This window comes from Saimiri boliviensis, chromosome 15 (genome assembly GCF_048565385.1).
Source record: "Saimiri boliviensis isolate mSaiBol1 chromosome 15, mSaiBol1.pri, whole genome shotgun sequence".
NCBI classification, from domain to species: domain Eukaryota; kingdom Metazoa; phylum Chordata; class Mammalia; order Primates; family Cebidae; genus Saimiri; species Saimiri boliviensis.
Window position 1 is genome coordinate 9665120 of NC_133463.1, and position 17770 is coordinate 9682889.

At 44.0% G+C, this 17770-nt stretch overlaps 1 protein-coding gene across 2 annotated transcripts in view; it reads left to right on the top strand.

Annotated features, from left to right (window-relative positions):
- LYN (LYN proto-oncogene, Src family tyrosine kinase) overlaps window positions 1–15449 on the top strand; it is a 139576-nt gene extending 124127 nt beyond the window's left edge. For both annotated transcript variants that reach the window (XM_039464714.2, XM_039464713.2), the window contains exons 11-13: window positions 566–719; window positions 3801–3932; window positions 13949–15449. In XM_039464714.2, coding sequence (XP_039320648.1) covers window positions 566–719; window positions 3801–3932; window positions 13949–14151 — 489 coding nt within the window. In that variant the 3' untranslated portion in view covers window positions 14152–15449. The remainder of the gene's footprint in view (window positions 1–565; window positions 720–3800; window positions 3933–13948) is intronic.
- Window positions 15450–17770: the final 2321 nt, after the last annotated feature.

Here is a 17770-nt window from a genome sequence, read left to right on the forward strand (position 1 = left end):
CTCTCTGGGGGTCTCTTTGACAAGGGCACTTATCCCATTTGTGAGGGCCTCACCCTCATGATCTAATCACCTGCCAAAGCCCTGCCTCCTAATACCATTGCCTTGGGGGTCAGGATTGCAACATCTGAACTTTGGGGTAGGTGGGCAGGGGAATGGAACACAAACATTCAGACCATAGCATCTGTTTTCTGATTTGAAAAACTGGCATAATGACATCTGTATCTATATGGATGAATTTAACAGGGTCTTAAAAAGATTCTTCACACATTTAAAAATGTTAGGATCTGTTGCTAATTTTTTTTTTTTTAAAGATTACCATTATTGGAGATTTGGAGTGGGGGTGATCAGTTGTTTTAGAAAGAGCTCAAATGGTGATTGCCATTACCAGGCAATTACCAATGATATTTTGATCATTCAGGTTTTGAATTGCCATCTTTAAAACATGAATAATCAAAATAGTATACATGAAAAGATTTCAGGAACTCATAATTTTTCTGATTTTCCTTGATGGCTCTTTTTATCACCTATCCTGCATATGAAAATGAGAACCTGTTTCTGTTTTCAGATTGCAGAGGGAATGGCGTACATCGAGCGGAAGAACTACATTCACCGGGACCTTCGAGCGGCTAATGTCCTGGTCTCTGAGTCACTCATGTGCAAAATTGCAGATTTTGGCCTTGCTAGAGTAATTGAAGATAATGAGTACACAGCAAGGGAAGGTATGTTCCAGTAACGATCGTTAGATGTTTTATTAGTGTGTTTTATTTTGTTGTTGTCTATTTTTGACAAAGCAATTACAATAGCTATCATTAAGAAAAACTTACTTGGTACAACATTGAAGCTGCACCGTAACTGTCTGCTTATGGTTCTATTCTAATAGTTTCTAGAAGGTACTCTCTTCATTAACTCCACATGATACTTTGTTAGGTTTACAAAGGCTATTAGTTGTATTTCAATTAAACAAAGCAAAGCACAAATAGATTCAGCAAGATCGAGATTCTTATTTTAAATCGTTAAAGTTTTCACTCTGACAATGAATGTATTTTCCTTAACTGTGGAGAAAATATTTGTAATATTAATTCTATGTCCTTTATTCTGGCCTTTTAATTACAAATGAAAATGTGAACATTATCATACACACGGAACTAAATATAATGCAAAAAATCTTCTTTATTTTCCCATATTCTATATTCTGCATGTGAACCAAAAATGCACAGAGAGGGCCTGAGTTCCCCAGCCCCTGGCACACTGTCCAGGACCAAGCATGGTCGGGGCCGTACGGGCCTTTCCTGGGCCAGGATTGCCCGTGTGGTGATGACTGAGGATCCTGATGCTCTCACCCATGAGAGCTGAGCAAATATTTTTGCAGTGCTCAGTCTCTTCTGGAAGAGCTAAGCACTTTCTCGACATGCCTAAGCATTGTTGAACAAGGATTTTTTTTTAATGACATATTTGTTATTTCTGGAAGAGGTAATAAACAGATTGACAACATTGTTTTGATCTGTTGAACATCTCCTGCTTCCATCATATGTGGGACGGTTCCCCTCCTGCCTCAAGCTTATGTTCTGGAAAGTGGATTAATGTATCCTTGACCTTAATGATTATCCCTAGCAAAAAGGCAGACAAAGGAGAATGGTCTAAAGAAAAGAGTCAAAAAAAATAATAGCCAAAAGCTAGGCATGGTGGTGGGCGCCTGCAGTCCCAGCTACTTGGGAGGCTAAGGCAAGGGAATTGCTTAAACCCGGGAGGCAGAGGTTGCAGTGAACCAAGATGATGCCACTGCACTCCAGCCTGGGCGACAAGAGCGAAACTCTGTCTCAAATACTACTACTAATAATAATAATAGCCAAAATGTATTGAGCATTTGTAATGTGTAAATGGGCTTTTCATACATTAGTTCATTTATCTTTACAATAATCCCATGTGATAGCTGTTAATATTATCATAATTCCCACCTTGCAGAGGAGGAAACTGAGAGATTCCGCAGCTTTTTGAGGTCCCACAGTAAGTGATAGAGCTAGGATTCAAAGCCAGGAAATCTAGCTTCAAAATACCTGAACTAGAATTGATTACACTGGTTTATTGAATTTAACAAGCCAAGAGTCTCACAAAAATAACTGTTCACATGCAAAGACCATGGCACAGTGGAGAGCACAGATTTACATCCAACAGCAGCCACCTTCTGGCGTATCTCAGGATGACAATAATGATGCTTCCTTTCACCGGTAAGTGCCATTCATTGGTACCTTCATGACCATAGTTGATTGCTATTTACACTGTGCCAAGCCCACAGATCAACCCACTTAATCCTCACAGCAGCTTGGGAAGGTTTGGTGGTTTCCCCAGTTTGCACACAGAAGCACCAAAGCAACACAAAGACAGCGAGCGACTTGCCGAGATCACACCGAGCGGAAAACAGCAGATGCGGGATTCAAACCAGGGCTATGGGTGCCCAAGCGAAGCTCCCAGCCATGGTCCTGCCTGCTCTGCCCCGCACAGTGCTGCTCCAGGCAGGCAGGGGTTAATGCAGGAATGTGTGCTGTTGCCTCACGTACAGCAGACAACGGGAGACTCTCTACTGTCCTTATTGTTCTTTTTGGAATTTCTAATTTATGTTGGGAACCACACAAAAATTTTAAGCAATGACATAATAAAGGCAAAGACATTTGTATCTATATCTATATCTATATCTATCTATCTATCTATATATATAGATTTTTTTTTTTTTTTTTTTTTTTTTAGATGGAGTCTTGCTCTGTCGCCCAGGCTGGAGTGCAACGGCAGGATCTCGGCTTACTGCAACCTCTGCCACCCAAGTTCAAGCGATTCTCCTGCCTCAGCCTCCCAAGTAGCTGGGATTACAGGCACCCACCACCATGCCTGGCTAATTTTTGTATTTTTAGTAGAGACGGGTTTTCTCCATGTTGGTCAGGCTGGTCTTGAACTCTTGGCCTCAGGTGATCCACCCACCTTGGCCTCCCAAATCGCTGGGATTACAGGAGTGAGCCACTGCACCTGGCTATAAATATATATATTTTTAAAGTGGTTGGTAGAAGTCCCTGCCTTCCACCAGGCGCGGTAGCTCACGCCTGTAGTCCTAGCCCTTTGGGAGGCTGAGGTGGGTGGATCACTTCAGGTCAAGAGTTCAAGACCAGCCTGGCCATCATGGTGAAACCCCATCTTAAAAAAAAAATAAAATATATATATATATATATATAAAAGAAGTCCCTGCCTTCCTTAAGGGAACCCTGCATGTCTCCTTGGGCCGGGTCTGCCTGTCCTTCATCCATTGGACTCACCAGAGGAACGTAGTTTCATCACTAGCTCGTTCTCTATTTTATACTATGGTGTATGTGTTACTTATTCAAAATAAATAATTGAAATTTAAAAATAAAACAGAAATTGAAAGAAGAAAGTGTGGGCTGGGCACAGTGGCTCACGCCTGTAATCCCAGAACTTTGGGATGCCGAGGCGGGTGGATCACCTGAGTTCGGAAATTCAAGATCAGCCTGGCCAACATGGTGAAACCCCATCTCTACTAACAATACAAAAATTAGCTGGGCACAGCAGTGGGCACCTGTAATCCCAGCTACTTGGGAGGCTAAGGCAGGAGCGTCGCTTGAACCTGTGAGGTGGAGGTTGCAGTAAGCCAGGATCACGCCACTGAAGTCCAGCCTGGGCAACGAGAGCAAAACTCCATCTCAAAAACAACAACAAAAAGAAAGTACGGGGTCACATGTTCATGACTTTTTGGTTTAAGCTTAGATACCCAAGTGAAAACCACATGTCTTCTCCCTTAGGTGCTAAGTTCCCTATTAAGTGGACGGCTCCAGAAGCAATCAACTTTGGATGTTTCACTATTAAGTCTGATGTGTGGTCCTTTGGAATTCTCCTATACGAAATTGTCACCTATGGGAAAATTCCCTACCCAGGTATGGTTTACTTAGCTATTTACAATCAAGCGGCATAAATTAGAAAAAGTCAAGCTGCATGAAAGCATTAAAAAATAATAAAAACTTCCATCTATCCAATAGCAAAGAATAAGCACTTCGAGCCAGAACGTGATTTTCGCTATTTTTAGCATACATTATTCTAAAAGTGCTTAGATACTTCTTTGCCTTCTTATTTTATTGAGTGTGTTTTCTTTTTCTGCATTGATTAATCCCACCGCATATTAGAATATGCCTGGCATGGTTGTTGCTGTTGAGATGAGAATGGATAGACATGGGACCCTCCAAGGCAGTGCCCTGATGGAGGAGGAATCCCACATGGAGACAAGGATTTCCAATGCTTTGCGATTGATTCTGTAATAAGTGCTCTGGAATCTCTCTCTCTCTTCTGGAAATAACCACCTCTGTTTATCAGCGAGAGGCCCTTCTGCCCTTTAACATACTGGTATCGGTGAGGGCATCATCCAGTATTTATTTCCAGATTCCTAACACTTGAAGCCTGCACAACCAGATTCTGCCCATTTCCCCCTTTTTCCATGGTCTGTGCTGGCATGGTTAACAAGAGGGATTTCAGCCGGGCGTGGCGGGTTCACACCTGTAATCCGAGCACTTTGGAAGACCGAGGCGGGTAATCACAAGGTCAGGAGTTCGAGACCATCCTGGCCAACGTGATGGAACCCTATCTCTACTAAAACTACACAGAATTACCTGAGTGTAGTGGCAGACACCTGTAATCCCAGCTACTCAGGAGAATCACTGAGGCAGGATAATTGCTTGAACCCGGGAGGTGAAGTTTGCAGTGAGCCAAGATTGCACCACTGCACTCCAGCCCTGGCAACAGAGTGAGACTCTGTCACAAAAAAAAAAAAAAAAAAAAAAAAAAGCGGAGAGATTTCTCCCAGAGACTTCACATTTTCATTCATGTTTGACTTTTAACAAAATCTTGCATGAGAGGAATTTAAAATTAAATTTTTGATGTTTATTCTCCTATTCAAAAAATGTTTGAGTATGCTAGGCACTCTCAGCTGCTAGGAGGCCATGGTGTCTGGCCATGTCCCTGGGAGTGAATGTTGTAGTAGGGAGAAACCGATTGTTATCAAACACATGGCCAGCCTGTAGGATGCTGGGAGTGGTGTGGAGCCTGCATGGAGTGGCTTAGGGATTGATGAGTACCCACAGAAGAAGGTGGGGAGCTGCTGCTTTAATCCCGTGGTCCTGGCAGCTGCAGGGACTCAGAGATGTGAGGGAGGGAGCCTTGGGCTCTCTGAGATCTGCAGGTCCCCATGGGGAGGGCAGCCAGAGCATGGGCTTGGCCAACAGGAGCAGGAGGCCAGCGTGGTTTGGGCCTCTGTGAGTATTATTTGATGCATGAATGGGAGAATGAATGAATGAATGAATGAATGAATGAATTCATGACTCACCTAGGCCATTTGATCTCTAGACAGTCAATGGATGAGAAAGCATAAGGCTATGGAGCTGGGGGTTACAGTGGCTCAGGGAGAGACTTACTGACCATGTGAGAGCGGCCTCTCTTACTCTGCTGCGATGCAAGCCAGGGAAGGCTTTTAGACAGAGCCGCCACACAGTCTGCATTGCTCCCATCACTACTGCTGCATGTGGGGATGAGCCACAGAGAAACTGGGGCAGGGACCAGCTGGCAGCCGAGAGCCTTTGGGTGGTGTCTGCCTGCACAGTGGACTGGCTATCCCAGTCCCTTTAGTGTCAGCATTTCATCTTCCAGCTGCTCTAGACACTGAGGTTAATGAATTAACACTGCTGCAAAAATAAGAAAAGTATTTTTAATCAGCCCTGATGTCTGATGTTATATATCTCTGTCCCCATCTGTGACGACATCTCTTTCTATATTCTGTCAGTAGAGAAAGATTATATAGTCAGATGATGCACATATTCTGACACCTGATAAAATAAACATATAATCTCATAAAAGAACGTTGTAGGCCGGGCGCGGTGGCTCAAGCCTGTAATCCCAGCACTTTGGGAAGCCGAGGCGGGTGGATCACGAGATCAAGACATCGAGACCATCCTGGTCAACATGGTGAAACCCTGTCTCTACTAAAAATACAAAACATTAGCTGGGCATGGTGGCGCATGCCTGTAATCCCAGCTACTCAGGAGGCTGAGGCTGGAGAATTGCCTGAACCCAGGAGGCGGAGGTTGCGGTGAGCCGAGATCGCGCCATTGCACTCCAGCCTGGGTAACAAGAGCGAAACTCCATCTCAAAAAAAAAAAAAAAAAAAAAAAAAAGAACATTGTGTGATATGTGTGGTGTGCTGCATGTGGTGTACACTGTGGCCCCTGAGGCTTGGAGAGGGTGACTGGGCCCCTTGCTGGTGGCAAAGCTGCTCTAAGCCCCAGATCTGTGTGCCTCCTGAGACCCCTCAGCTGATATGTGTGATGCCCAAGATTTGGAAATATTTGAGGTAAAAAATCATTTTTTAAAAAAAGAACCAATAGAAAAATGGTGAGAATAACAAAAAAAAAATATTTCTCTCTATATAGAAGAATCCACCAAAATCCATCAACTAGTCTGTTCTCTGATTGGCTTGTCCCTCGAAAGACTGGGGATGTGAGATGTCTTTAGGAATTCTGGATCAGTAGATTTTCCAGTCACCAGAGTTGTATGTTACAAGAGCCTCTAGCATCAGGGTTATAAACATAATCAAGCAATCCTATTTACTTCAGATGAGAAAACTTGATTCAGAGAGAACATAGAAATTGGTAAACATTGCCAAAATATGCCATTTTCCAAGTAAAACTGCTTATAGGAGAGAATCCGCTGATTAATGGAATTATCTGAAAATACATTCTTTACCCAGTAAACTACTGGCTATGTTTTGTGTGTGTGTGTTTAAAGTACTTTAGAAGCTAAACAGGCCGGGCGTGATGGCTCACCCCTGTAGTCCCAACTTGGGTGAATCACTTGAGGCCAGGAGTTTGAGACCAGCCTGGACAATATGACGAAACGCTGTCTCTATTAAAAATACAAAATTAAAAAAAAATTAGCCCAGCATTGTGGCACACACCTGTAATCCTAGCTACTCAGGAGGTTGAGGCAGAGAATCACTTGAATGCTTGAATCCAGGAGACAGAGGTTGCAGTGAGCTGAGATCACGCCATTGCACTCCAGCCTTGGCGACAAAGCAAGACTCTGTCTCAAAACAAAACAGAAAAAAGAAGCCATATACCTAGCTTTGTAAAATAAAAAGGAAATAAAAGAAAGGAGGGAAAACAAAAAAGAAAAAAGAAAGAAAGAAAGTCACATATAAAGTGAACACATTTTTAGAGGAGAAAGGCTAACTAAATGTTAGCCCTGGGTCAAGAGATAATAGGTTATATTAATTGCTTCTTGAATTTCTGGAATTTCTAATTTTTTTACAATGGTATTTTTATTAAATATTTTATTTTATTTATTTTTTCGAGATGGAGTTTCACTCTCGTTGCCCAGGCTGGAGTGCAATGGCGCGATCTCGGCTCACCGCAGCCTCCGCCTCCTGGGTTCAGGCAATTCTCCTGCCTCAGCCTCCTGAATAGCTGGGATTACAGGCACGCGCCACCATGCCCAGCTAATTTTTAGTATTTTTAGTAGAGACAGGGTTTCACCATGTTGACCAGGATGGTCTCGATCTCTTGACCTTGTGATCCACCCGCCTCGGCCTCCCAAAGTGCTGGGATTACAGGCTTGAGCCACCGTGCCCGGCCTAAATATTTTATTCTTATCTAAGTAATATATGCACATTTAAAAAGTCATACAAAAAGACCTCTAATGAAAAACTGCCCTGGCCCCACCAGATGCTCCTCAAAGGAATCTGCTTTCGGGAATTTTGATCCCTTATTCTAGCATTGGATGTGTATAGTTCTAAATATCCTACTCATAACTTTTATCTCTTAATCAAGTTTTTCCACTTATTATTAGATAAGAATATGGCCACATAGTTTTTGTTTTCATTTATTTATCTATTTGACAGGGTTTTGCTCTGTCACCCAGGCTGGAATGCAGTGGTGTGATCATAGCTCACTGCAGCCTTTAACTCTTGGGCTCAAGTGGTCCTCCCACCTCAGCCTCCTGAGTAGCTAGGACTACAGGCGCATGTCCCCACACCCAGCTAGAGACAAGGTCTCACCATGTTGCTCAGGCTGATTTCTAACTGCTGGGTCAACTGATCCTCCCTCCTCAACCTCCCAAACTGCTGGAATTACAGATGTGAGCCACCACACCCAGCCAGCCACATGGTTTTAAATTCAAGAGCTCCAAAGAGCTATAAGGTGAAAGGTGCCTCACTCTGTTCCCAGCCACACAATTCCCTCCCCATAGGCAACCAGCATTCTCAGTTTCTCCTCTAGAGACGTCCTATAATGGGAGTCACAGTTTTGCCCGAGTGTCTGGTTTATTTCACTCAGCAGAACCCTCAAGGTCCATGCATGGCGTGGTGCTTGTCTTCAGCCTTTCTCCTTACTCCTGTCTTCCATACCTCACTTTCCCCACCTCCCATCTTGGGCCTGGCATTCCCTGCAGGGAGCTTCTCCATTGTTTCTTCTGACATTCTCCTGGGCACCGCCAGGTGGGCTCCAGGTACTGCCCTGCCCTCGGCGCTGGCCTCTCTCCCTCGCGGTATGTGGTAGGTGTGTGCTGGCCACAGGGTGAGCCTTCCCAGCGTGAGTCGGGATGGGCCGTTCTGCCTGTCGTCAGTGCCCCTCTCTGCAGGCACGTTGCCCTTTCTTCCTCTTGGCTGAGGCCACTTCTGCCTCTGGCTGCCAGGTGTCTCTTACCATCATCAGAGATGGAGTTTAAGTCTCTGTTCCTTGTTCTCTTTTTTGTTTTGAGGTGAATTACAGAAAAAAAAAATAGTGGGGAGGAGGCAAAAGATCTTTATTATCTTTTTTTTTTTTTTAGACGGAGTTTCGCTCTTGTTACCCAGGCTGGAGTGCAATGGTGCGGTCTCAGCTCGCTGCAACCTCCGCCTCCTGGGTTCAGGCAATTCTGCCTCAGCCTCCTGAGCAGCTGGGATTACAGGCACGCGCCACCATGCTCAGCTAATTTTTTGTACTTTTAGTAGAGACGGGGTTTCACCATGTTGACCAGGATGGTCTTGATCTCTTGACCTTGTGATCCACCCGCCTCAGCCTCCCAAAGTGCCGAGCCACCGCGCCCGGCCCAAGATCTTTATTATCTTAAAACCAAAACTGTGATTATATTTCTGTATGAATTTTATACAGGAAAAAGAAAGGTCTGGCTGGGCCATGGTGGCTCATGCCTATAATCCCAGCACTGGGAGGCCGAGGCAGGTGAATTGCTTGAGGCCAGGAATTTGAGACCAGCCTGGGCAACATAGCAAGACCATGCCTCTACAAAAAAAAATTTTTTTAATTAACCGGGTATGGTGGTACGCCCCTGTAGTCTCAGCAGCTCAGGAGACTGAGGTGGGAGGATCACTGAGCCCAGGGAGGTTGAGGCTGCAGTGAGCCACGATTGCACCAGTGTACTCCAGCCTGGGCAACACAGTGAGACCCTGTCTCAAAGGTGAAGGTGCCTATTTGGGGTCCTAGTTGGGGTCTTGTTTTGCTTTGTTTTCATAAAGCAAAAGTTTGAAAGCAAAAAAATTTTCCAAAGCATTACGTCTTTTCTGGCTGTTTCTGACCAGATGTATCTAGCATCTTAATGCCAGCTGAACAGAATCAAGAAATGTGTCCTCCTGCAAACACTCACCTTGGTCACAAGCAAAGCTCAGAAAACAATAATAATAATAATAATAATAATAATAATCTGCCCTTTTGGAAGGAGTATGGTTGGTTGGGAGACTAGTCCCAGGGTATCTGGCTCTTGCTGATACACACACACACGGGGGGTGCTGTGTCACTGAAGACTGTCACAGTTTGTGCAGCAGCTGGGCTCCTCCCTGTCGCTGTCTGTTCCTTTTCTCGGCTGTACCACATTTTTCTCCTTCTTCGGCTTCTTTACCAATTTTTGTTTCTCTTTAATCTCTTTTACCAACTTTTAGTCTCTGCTGATTTCTACCCACTCCAGATGCCACCTCCTGCTCCCCGCCACCTCCTTCTAGTGAGGACATTGTCCCAACTGGGCTGTGTGCCATCTGAGGACGACGTTCTGTCTTAACTGTCTCTGCATGTCTCAGAACTCAGTGCTAGTTCATGACCGGTAGTGAGCACTCAGTAAGTGTTTGTCGAAAGGAGGAAGGATGAGGATGAAGTTGTACGCCTTCTAAGATCATTCTAAGATCACCGAGCCAATGGGCGTTTACTTTCTTTTTTTTTTTTTTTTTTTTTTTTTGAGACGGAGTTTCCCTCTTGTTACCCAGGCTGGAGTGCAATGGCGCGATCTCGGCTCACCGCAACCTCCGCCTCCTGGGTTCAGGCAATTCTCCAGCCTCAGCCTCCTGAGTAGCTGGGATTACAGGCCTGTGCCACCACGCCCAGCTAATTTTTTCTATTTTTAGTAGAGACGGGGTTTCACCATGTTGACCAGGATGGTCTCGATCTCTTGACCTCGTGATTCACCCACCTCGGCCTCCCAAAGTGCTGGGATTACAAGCTTGAGCCACCGCGCCCGGCCTACTTTCTTTAACTTAGCAACAGGCCGACACCAACTCTCACCTGTATTCTTAGGGTCTGATTGAGGTCCCTCTCCCCTTCTCTTTCTTTTGCAGGACTTGCCATTTAACAGTGGATTTTGTTTGTTGCTTTACTTGTACATAAAAAGAGGGGCTTCAGATTCTGTGCTTCCAATTCTTATCAAGTCAAATTCCCCAAACAGGGTGGAGCACGCCTGGCCTTTATCGGCATCATGGAAAGTCCTTCAGAGCTAGGAGAACATACTGGAACCAGGAAGAAAAAAGCCTGCTGTGAGGCCAGGGTGACCTAGAAAGCTTTATCTTCTGCTGTGGCTGCATTCTGACCTTTTATGCAAATGAGAGTTCTCCGGGAAGGAAGTGAAAGAGATATGCCAATCTGAGTTTGCAGGTCCAGTTGCTATTTATATTATACTGGATGTTAGCCCTCCCACCATGAGCCCAGAATTTCACCCAAGAAAGTAGAAATATACACAGATCTTTCTTCTGAAATTTATCCAAGTGAACTTGGCTAGTTAAAAGAGCCAGAGCGATGCTATAGGCTACATCATTTTATGGAGACAAAACCCCCAAATAAAGAGGATGATACAAATCTGTCTTTAGCTTTGAACAATTAGAATCAAGTGAAGTCTTTTAGTTAGAAAATTCTGGTCACACAAACATTTGAAGATAGTGCTTCAGAATTAGACTCAGGAAAATTGATGCGCGACATAAACAGTTCTCAAGTGATAGGAATCATTATAAAGTTTGCTTGGCTCTTTCCATTTCAAAAACAAGGGCTCTTCCAAGATAGAAATGATCATGTCTTCTTTCAGGGGTTTAAATTGAGGAAAGGTCACTGTGTCCTTAGATGAAAAAAGGTGAGTTAAAGATGGAGGTGCTCCAAGTTCACTGGCCATAAACCATTGTGAGAAATACACAGAATTGTTCTCCGTATATAAAGCAAACGTTTCATAAAACCATATTGACCTTTCCTATGTGCAGTGCTTTCTGACCTTTTCTTTTTATTCTGTTATAATTCATTTTTAAAACTACTGGCAGTTGGCTGGACATGGTGGCTCACACTTGTAATCTCAGCACTTTGGGAGGCTGAGATGGGCAGATGACTTGAGGTCGGGAGTTTGAGACCAGCCTGGCCAACGTGGTGAAACCCCATCTCTACTAAAAACACAAAAATTTGCTGGGCCTGGTAGTGGGCACCTGTAATCCCAACTACTTGGGAGGCTGAGGCAGGAGAATTGCTTGAACCCAGGAGGTGGATGTTGCGGTGAGCTGAGATCATGCCCCTGTACTTCGGCCTGGGTGAAACAGGGAGACTCCACCTCAAAAAAAAAAAAAAAAAGTACACTGAAAAACTCAATTCATTGATCCCAAATGGATAGTGCCCCACAATTTGAAAAACACTGATTAGAGAATGCATTCAAAAGAAGGTTCCGTTTCCAATCTAGTAAAAACCATTTCCCTTAAAGCTACCACTTATCATTTAGAATCCTTCCAGTGACCACTGATGATAAAATCTGTAGTTTTGAAAAAGAGATAGCTATGGAAATGAAATGAGTTGTGAGAAATGGAGTCCCTCTCATATGCCAGATATTGTACATATATTTGCATTAAATATAGTCTTACCTAGAGAAGTTCACATCCTACAGAACATGGTATCCACAAAATATGCAAAACATACAGGTGAAGATAGGTGCTGCTAAATGAGCACATAATTAAAGGATTCATCTCCTTTAGTCATGCAGGAAAATGTTATTATTCTAATGATTCTTTTTACCCCTTAAAGCTATTCTCAGGATCAAAGATTGACAGCTCAGCTTCTGAATTACCCTAAGACATTTGACCATATTAAAAACATCCTCTATTACCAGGCCTTTTTCAGAGCTCTGGAGGAGTAATGAGCACCTTACTTCTCTCCTGGAGGTCAAGAATATGCAAATACAGAGTCAGAGTGAGCTGTCACTCCGGCCAGGTCCTGCAGATTGGAACAGTTAACTGTGTCTGTGAAGCAGCCCCGCTTGAGGCTATGATTGGGGATGAGTTTTCCTCCTCAGTTAATGTCTTTTTCTTAAAAGACAGTGACGTTTACAAGATATGTAGCACATACAGAAACTACAGACAAGTGTCCTTCAGATTATCTGAACCATTGTTATTTTCCAAATTAATCCCTGAGTTTTTAACTATTTGGCAAGCATGTAATCAGTTGGTCAGGCTAACTTAAGGATGCTAACTTTAAGTAAATGAAAATACCAGTTATTAAATGAAAACCCAATTTTTGAAAAATATCTGTAGAAGATAATGTGTGATTTAAAAAATGTTATATAAATAAATATACTACAGGTTGAAGCTGAAAGCATGCTACCCTGCAAACGTAATGAAAGTTGAGAGTTAGGACTGGATTTGGGTGACTAATTTGAAATGTCATGCAAGTCCAATGTCCTTTCATTATTTTTATTTATTTATTTATTTTGAGACAGAGTTTCACTCTTGTTACCCAGGCTGGAGTGCAATGGCGCAATCTCGGCTCACCGCAACCTCCGCCTCCTGGGTTCAGGCAATTCTCCTGCCTCAGCCTCCTGAGTAGTTGGGATTACAGGCACGCACCACCATGCCCAGCTAACTTTTGTATTTTTAGTAGAGACGGGGTTTCACCATGTTGACCAGGATGGTCTCGATCTCTTGACCTCGTGATCCACCTGCCTCGGCCTCCCAAAGTGCTGGGATTATAGGCGTGAACCACCGTCCTTTCGTTATTAAAGAGAACTTGCTGTGGCTTCTATTGAATAAATTTGCCTGTTTTTGTTTTCGCAAACTAAATGCTGTCTTGATGCCCTCCATGCTAAAATTTATTGAATTGCTTGCAGAAGTTTCCTCAGCTTCTATATTAGTTGGCAAGGGCTGCCATAACCATACAACAGACTGGGTAGTTTAAACAACAGACATTTATTTGTCCAGGGTTCTGGAGTTTGGAAGTCCAAGGTCACAGTGCTGGCAGAGTTGGTTTCTCCCGCGGCCTCTCTCCTGGACTTGCAGACGGCTGCCTTCTCCCCGTGTCTTCACGTGGTCTTTCCCCCTCTACTAGTCTGTGTTCTGATCTCCTCTTATAAGGATACTAGTCATACCGCATTAAGACCGCCCCCCAAATGGCCTTATTTTAACTTAGTTACCTTTATAAAGGCCTCGTCTCTAAATATGGTACAGTCAGTTCTGAGGTGTACTTGGTGTTCGAACTTCAACCTAGGAATTTTGGGAGGATGCCCTTCAACCCGTAGCAGCCTCAGTAAAGTTCATTTTAATCATGGTTACAGGCTGTGAGGAGCAAAAAGACCACTGCAGTGCTTGACCCTCTGCCAGGTTTCTAAATGGCATGTTTGGTTTTTTTTTCCACCCTAGGGAGAACGAATGCCGACGTGATGACCGCCCTGTCCCAGGGCTACAGGATGCCCCGCGTGGAGAACTGCCCAGATGAGCTCTATGACATTATGAAAATGTGCTGGAAAGAAAAGGCAGAAGAGAGACCAACATTTGATTACTTACAGAGCGTGCTGGATGATTTCTACACGGCCACGGAAGGGCAATACCAGCAGCAGCCTTAGAGGGCAGGGAGACCTGTCCGTTCAGCAGGAGTGGCCGCCTCATTTAGAGAGGAAAAGTAAACCATCACTGGTTGCACTTAGTATTTCATGTGCCGGGATCATCTGCGGTGCCTGGATCCTGAAATGGAGACTCAATTGCTCAGGAAGAACACCCTCTCAATGGGAAAGTAGTCTGTACTCTTAGACGGATGCTCTACCCAGCTGCAGCGTGGCCTCGGCCTCAGCCGCTGTAATCTCGCTCTGCTGGACAACATCTGAGTGCAGCCTTTGAGACGAAAACACCTGTTCTCTCCAAAAATGTACCCAATTAGCTGTATGTTTACAATTGGACATATGACTCAAAGTTTCAGAGACCGCTGCAATCAATTCCCAATAATAGCAGAACTACATCATTTATAAAGCTAAAATAACCAGATGCATAGCATGACATTTCTTTGTATTGTCTCTCTGCTTTGGCTTACTTGTTAAAGAAAAAAAAAATTACTAATCCAACCTGTTAGATTTTGCAGGTAAAGTCAGCAGCTTACAAATGTCTTTCCCAGATTTCACTGTTTTGTTTTGTTTCGTTTTTTCCCTATCTCCCCAAATCTGAGACTGTTAAACATTTTTCTTCCATGAACACCGCTCAGACCTGCTAGACATTCCGCAGGAGTGGCATGTACGTCTCTCTCTTCTCCAGCAGGAGGCGCCCATGAGCACACACAGCTGCCGTGCATTGCAATGTGCACCTGCCTGAACCACCGGGCTCACCTGGACCTCCCGGGAAAGGGAGAAGAGCCTCAGAAACTGCTCTGTCGTTTAGAAGGAATCTTTTCAAGGGTCCAGCTTTTTCATTTCCACAATTTCCTATATGCAGATTTGTTCTGACAATGTAGTTTGGAAGAACTAAGATTCTAATCTCTGAAGAACCTTACAGGGCCTTCTAAAACAAGAGTTTTCTTTGTTGCTTCAAGATTTGAACATTATTTTCAAGATCAAGGATTAATTTTAGTTGTACTCTAGAAAGTTAAAGTGCCACATTTGGGGCTATTTTTGTGATTCATCAATCTTCTAAATTGTGTAGCCTGTGTACGAGACTATTTATACCCAAGGATATGAAGGGACATGAGTGACTCCGAGGCCCTAATGAGCTGTGGTCACAGGAAGTTCAAGCGGTTTTGTTTACTAAATTGTTCTCCTGTAAGCTTTGAATGGAAACGTCTATATCACATCCTGTGTTTCACTTATGCTTTTGTGTATATACCTAATATTTCTATTTTTTGATTTTATTTTAATACACCTCGTCCAATAACATCTCATGCTTTTTGTGTTTACATTTTCAGCTGTGGTCAGGGTAAAAATTGGTCATCAGCTGGGGGCGGGATGGTTGGAAGTGATTCCACAGAGCTTCACGCTTTCAACTTGAGCAAGTGCTACCTCGATCCTTTGAGCATTTCTGATTGGAGAACGGAGGCGTTGATCACCTCACCACCTGAACATCCGTGTATGGGGGCCAGATGGAATTTGTTTTCAAATAGGCTTAAAAAGCATCATTAAAATTTCATTCTGTGTGTTTTGTTTAGGCTTGAGGTGCTTAGAAGATGGGATAAAATATTCCACTTTTCTCTAAATTTTAACTTCATTTCCTATGTGATTTTTAAAAAATCTGCTTTCTTAAATATTCTAAAATTATTGATTCACAAGTGCCATGTTCACAAAGATAGAATATTATCATTACATAATGTCTGCACAGCTGGTCCCTTGATTCACAGTGGTTAAGTTTTCGGTGTACACCCCCTGCTCGCATTTTACTTCAGAGCCACACGTATTATCCACTATGTTACTTGGAGAGGAATTATAAAGAATCCCTAAGCAAAAAGAATCCTTTAGAAAATGACTAAAGGGTTTTTTTTTAGCATAACAAATTTATTTAAAGAAAATTATTAAATTGATCTTCACCTTGTTTTGCTTCTCCTGGTTCCCAGTTTCTCTTCTTGCGATTTTCCACTTGACTTTCCCTCTCAATCAAGCATGTGATCCTTCCCTCCACGTGAGCCCTTCACCAGTTCGGGCCTCGCCTCTGGTGTCCAGCATACGTAGAAGCCACATGTTCCCTTGATGGACCACACACACAGTCTCAATTTTTATTTTTTATTTTTTTGAGATGGAGTCTCACTCTATAGCCCAGGCTGGAGTGCAGTGGCACAATCTTGGCTCACTGCAACTTCCGCCTCCCAGGTTCAAGCAATTCTCCTGCCTCAGCTTCCCAAGTAGCTGCGATTACAGGCACCTGCCACCACACCCAGCTAATTTTTTTTTTTTAGTAAAGATGGGATTTCACCATATTGGCCAGGCTGGTCTCGAACTCCCAACCTCATGATCCACCTGCCTCCGCCTCCCAAAGTGCTGGGATTACAGGGAGCCACTGCACCCGGCCATGCACACACAGTCTCTTTCCTTAACTATATGTTTCCAGCCTCCCATGACAGACAGGCATAATGGGGGGCTGAGTAGGTGTAGCATTTTAGAGTCTACAATGGTGTGCAGAATGGCTTATGACATCACACCCCACGTTATTGTAGAGAACTGAAAAGATAGAATGTATACTCCCTCCCTCCAAGATTCTGACTGAGCTGCTGTGCAGTGGGAGGTATATGTCAGTCTATTCTAAAAGCTTCCCCCGTCAACTAGGCACAATGGCTCATGCCTGTAATCTCAGCACTTTGAGAGGTGAAGGCAGGAGGATCCCTTCAGCTCAGGAGTTAGACACCAGTCTGAGCAACATAGCAAGTCCTTGTCTCTAAAAAAAAATTTTTTTTTTTTTCGAGACGAAGTTTCGCTCTTGTTACCCAGGCTGGAGTGCAATGGCGCGATCTCGGCTCACCGCAACCTCTGCCTCCTGGGTTCAGGCAATTCTCCTGCCTCAGCCTCCTGAGTAGCTGGGATTACAGGCATGTGCCACCATGCCCAGCTAATTTTTGTATTTTTAGTAGAGACGGGGTTTCACCTTGTTGACCAGGATGGTCTCGATCTCTTGACCTCGTGATCCACCCGCCTCGGCCTCCCAAACTGCTGGGATTATAGGCACAAGCCACCACGCCTGGCCATTTTTTTTAAATTAGCTAAGTGTGGTGGCACACACCTGTGGTCCCAGCTACTCAGGAGGCTGAGGTAGGAGGATTGCTTGAGCCGAGGAAGTCAATGCTGCAGTGAGCCATGATTTCGAGACTGCACTCCAGCCTGGACAACAAAGTGAGACCCTGTGTCAACAAAACAAAACAAAACAAAAAGCCCTTCCCTGATGAATATAATGTATGCTCTGTCTTGAGAGTCACTCCTTGGTTTGGCCCATGTTACAAAGTTAACGGCACAAAAGCAGCCCAGCCTTCTTTTTCCTCGGATGGTTTCATTTCCCAAGGGGGAGAGGAAGCGAAGGAAGGAGGAAAAAATGTGCCTTCCTTCCTGGTGAACATGAAGCTCACTGAACCTAAAGGAGACTCACAGGCTAGTTACCGCTGTCCTTAGTAGAAGGGGTCACCCGGGGCTTTATGACTCCTCCAAGCATGCCTCCCTAAGTTCTGCAGAATCCCCTTCCAGAAAGTACTTCTGATGAGCAACTGGGAACATGAACTGTCCAAGC